Source organism: Dipodomys ordii, unplaced genomic scaffold, assembly GCF_000151885.1.
Source record: "Dipodomys ordii isolate 6190 unplaced genomic scaffold, Dord_2.0 Scaffold118, whole genome shotgun sequence".
NCBI lineage: Eukaryota > Metazoa > Chordata > Mammalia > Rodentia > Heteromyidae > Dipodomys > Dipodomys ordii.
Genome location: NW_012267334.1, coordinates 1,090,504 through 1,094,537, shown reverse-complemented (window position 1 = coordinate 1,094,537; position 4,034 = coordinate 1,090,504). Strand labels below are relative to the sequence as shown.

At 62.3% G+C, this 4,034-nt stretch overlaps 1 protein-coding gene across 1 annotated transcript in view; it reads right to left on the bottom strand.

Annotated features, from left to right (window-relative positions):
- Positions 1–2,448: 2,448 nt before the first annotated feature.
- The window catches only part of Lcn15 (lipocalin 15), a 2,745-nt gene continuing 1,159 nt past the window's right edge, over positions 2,449–4,034 (bottom strand). Inside the window, exons 3-5 of the mRNA XM_013029355.1 lie at positions 3,878–3,981; positions 3,394–3,495; positions 2,449–3,264 (exon numbers count right to left, since the gene is read on the bottom strand). Coding sequence (XP_012884809.1) covers positions 2,942–3,264; positions 3,394–3,495; positions 3,878–3,981 — 529 coding nt within the window. The 3' untranslated portion in view covers positions 2,449–2,941. The remainder of the gene's footprint in view (positions 3,265–3,393; positions 3,496–3,877; positions 3,982–4,034) is intronic.

Below are 4,034 nucleotides of genomic sequence, written 5' to 3'. Positions count from 1 at the left end.
GGGGGGTCTGGGGAGGACGGGCGTCTGGGGAGGACTGGGGGTCTGGAGGGACAGAGGTCCAGGGAGGACAGGGGGCCTGGGGCAGCAGTCTGAGAATGGCACTGGTTGGGAAGCGGCCAGGTGCAGCTTGTGTGTGAGGCCAGCCGGGCGGTGGGGCTTGGGAGGAAAAGCTCATTTCCCTGGAAAGTCTTTCTGAGCTCACTACTTTTCTGTCTTGGGCTTGGTGAGCTGGACAGTAACCCAGTGCTCATGAGGAACCAGCCGGCCTGCACCCTCTTGGGGTAAGTCCCTGAGTGGGTCACACCTGCAGGGACGCAGGGCGTCAGCAGTGTCCTGGAGCCGGAGCGGGGAGGACCACAGGGGAGGACCATGGCCAGGACACACTGCGGCAGCATCTCTCACCACCCGCGCCTGCCCTGCACCCACCAGCTTTAAACCCACCAGAACCCCATGATTATATCGGGGGGAAATGCAGACCCAGGAGCCCAGGCCTGGCTTTCTTAGGGCTGAAGATCCCAGGGTGATGGGCAACCTCGGCTAGATGGCAGCTGTACCTGGCACCTTCGTTGTGTGGACAACAGTGGGATGGGGTGGGGCTGCTCGCACCCCAACTCCCCAAAACAGCAACAGAGGCAAGCTGTCCCGTGACCCCTCCTGACCCCACACATCTAGCAGCCTTGGACAGCATGGCAACCCTCAAATTCACCAAGCAAGCTAGCATCTCTCAGATCACAGACGTGTGTGTGTGTGTGTGTGTGTGTGTGTGTGTGTGTGTGTGTGTGCATCCTGGGTCTTGAACTAGGGGTCTGGGCACTGTGCTTGAGCACTTTTTGCTCTAGGCTAGCACTCTATCACTTGAACCACAGCTTCCACTCCCAGCTTTTTGGTGGTTACTTGGAGATAGAGTCTCACAGACTTTCAAACAGCGATCCTCAGATCTCAGCCTCCTGAGCTGCTAGGGTTACAGGCATGAGCCACCGGCACCCAGCCATGAAGACTATTTCTTAAGACAATTTTTATTTTCAAAAACAACTTTATTTATGACATTGCCTTCTGGAAAGAAGTTTAAGAAATAATATTTCCCTTTCATCTTCCCACGCTCACTTCCTCCAATTCCCTACAAATGAAAAAGGGGCAAAGAGCCCTGGGGTGCGAAGCCTTCCTCCCAGCGCCCGGGGAGGTGATCAGCTCAGTGGGGACCTGGGGGACACAGACGCCCTGGGTGCCCGGATGCGAAGCCTTCCTCCCAGCGCCCGGGGAGGTGATCAGCTCAGTGGGGACCTGGGGGACACAGACGCCCTGGGGCCCGGGATCCAGCTCCCAGGGAACTCACATAGCAGGGAACAGCTGCCACATGGTTGAGAGGGGCCTCAGGGGACCCAGTCCGTGTTCCTGGTCCCGGCTGAGGGGCTTAAGAAGAGGTCCTGTCCACCAGTCACTGATGCTACTCACTGGGGGGTGGGGGAAAAGCTATGATGGGCCCCAGATGGACTGTTGGGCAGGGCCAAGGGGACATTAGGACATAGGTCCAGAGCTGGCTGGAGACCAAGAGGAATCACCACAAGAGGTAGGGAAAGGCCGGCTGAGGACTGGCTGGTCCCCAGCTGAGCCAGCGTGCAGGGTGACCGCAGAGGCAGACAGGGCAGGCACAGGACAAGGGGAGTCCGTGGCTCCCTGTGTGCCCAGGACAGGGAGAGCACAGGGCCCCTCAGCGCTGACCGCTTCCAGCTCGGGTCTTCTGAGGACCACAGGCAATAGACAGGACAAGGACACAGAGGCCTTGACCGTGGGAGGGTCTGCCCCGTACCCCACCTCGCATCGGCAGCAGGGTACGTGCTCAATCACAGCCTCGCCCCCTGCCGCGGGGTGGTCCTGGTAACCTGCCAGCCCCAGGCCTCAGTGCCTCTCTCCAGACATGAGCGTGGAATGGGCGCCCCCGGGGAGCCGCCGGCCAGCACGGAGCCAGCTGGTGGTGACAGAGGAGCAGGCCGCCTACTTCTGGAACTAACGCGTGTGCCGGGGCTGCAGCTGGGGTGGGTGGCGGACTGCAGACTCTTCCGGACCTACTCCAGCTGCTCTACATCCAGTTCCTGCCCCCCAGAAAGCCCTGGCGACACAGGGTGTCTCCATTTCCCCAGAGGCCCTAGGAACCTGGGGGCCGCAGAGGGATGCTCAGCTCTCCCCTGACACGGTCCGGGCCTGGCTGCCGCCTCCTGCCCACCCCCAGACCAGAAGAACCTCACGGGGCACCTCCCTGCCTCAGTCTCCCCAGGAGGGCTGGGGTCAAGACAGGACCTGCGATTTCCCTGCACAAAGACAAAAGGCCGTGCGGCTGCAGAGTCTGTTTATTGGGCAGGAGGAAGCCCGGCGGGCTAGAGGCTGTAGCGGGGGCTGGGAGGCTCGGGGGTCCGAGGATGAGGGCCTCACTCTGTGCGGGGGGTGGTGAGGTTTAGGGCTCCAGGCTCACCCTGCGAGGAGGAAGTGCAGATGTGGCATCCACCCTGGACAGAGGCGCTTGCTGCTCCCCACAAGCTGGCCACGGCACAAGGCCGGACAGCTGACTCTCCACCAGAACTTCTATAAACCGGGAAACACCCCACGCCGGCACTACCACCCCAGAGACCCTACCCGTCCCCAGGAGTCCCTCAGTCTTGATGGGCAGGGACAACTCCGCCCCCCAGGCTCTGCCCAGCCCTGGGTAAAGGGGTGGAGGTGACAGGAGGGTAATCGAACATCGACCCCCACCCCCTACCACCATATTGGAAGGCTTAGGGTTCACTGGGTTGTTTAGATCCATGAGCAAGTTAACCCATCCCCAAACCCCCAGGCCCTCTGGCAGGCAGCCCACGAGAGAAGAAAGCAGCCATGAGCCAATCTCAAGCTTACCCGAAAGGAAACCAACTGTAGGAAATTAGGGAAGGGAAGTAAGGACCGAGGCAGGCTACAGAAACATCTGGAGGAACCCCAGGAAAGCCCACAAATCTTCCCCCACCATGCCGGTGACCCTCACACCTCGTCCACCGCTCTGGCTGTTTAAGGGCTCAGGCTGTGGCACTTTAGCCCCAGAAAACCAAGGCAGGCTTCCCGGCGGGGCAGGAGGGGCTTCCAAGAGGCTCGCCAGGCAGAAGGGGGGAGAGGACGGTAGGTTGAGGGCCAGCCTGGCCCAGCCCGCACAGGACACCGGTCTCACCGTGGCCTCCTGGGAGGGGCTGGCCTGGGCCTCTGGGGGTGCCAGGGTGCCTCCTTCCCTGGGGGAGCACATGTCTGTGGGGGAAAGACACGTCTGTGCTGCCTGCGCCCTCCCACAGCCCCCGGCCTGGCCTGGGTCGCTGAGGAGCAGAGGTCACGGGTCACCCAGCCCCAGGGGACCCGGCTGCCCACACGCCCACACACCTGACTTGGGCAGCAGGATCATCATGTCATCCTGAAGCCCCACGGTGGGGTAGAAGTCACGGATGGCCCTCAGGGCCTCGGGGGTGGCGTCCTGAGTCCGGCCTGGCGGGGGGGGGGGAGATACCAGAGGTTTCCTGGCCTCACTCCCCACTCCCCAAGGGTGACAGCTAGGCGGCCAGCTTGGGGGGCCGGCAGGCTGGGCAGCGGGCACAGCCACCCAGAAGACCTCCCAGTTCCTATGAGGTCCTGGTAGTGGCTGGTGTGGCCGGGATGTCTCCGAGGCCATGTTTGCTTTGCTCCACCACCACCCCCCTGCCTTTTCCAGAAGCTTCCACACCATTCCCCCCCCCCTTCCCCCATGTTCACTTGGTCTTCTCCACCACTCCAGCAGGGAGGCCGGCCAGGAAGAGCTCCCCCAGAGCAGGGGAGCCCCGTTGCTGGGGTGTCTGTCCCAGCAGGGCCCTCAACCCCAGTCCTTGCAGACCCAGGCTGGCCCCGACTGATGACTGGGGGCCAGGGAGGGGCAGGCGAGGGACCCCAAGGTACAGGACCTGGGACAGCCGGAAATACAACCGAAAGCAGCTAGTGCTGGGTGAAGAACCAGGCAGGGGAGGGAAGGAGAGGTCTGAGCGGTGGATGGG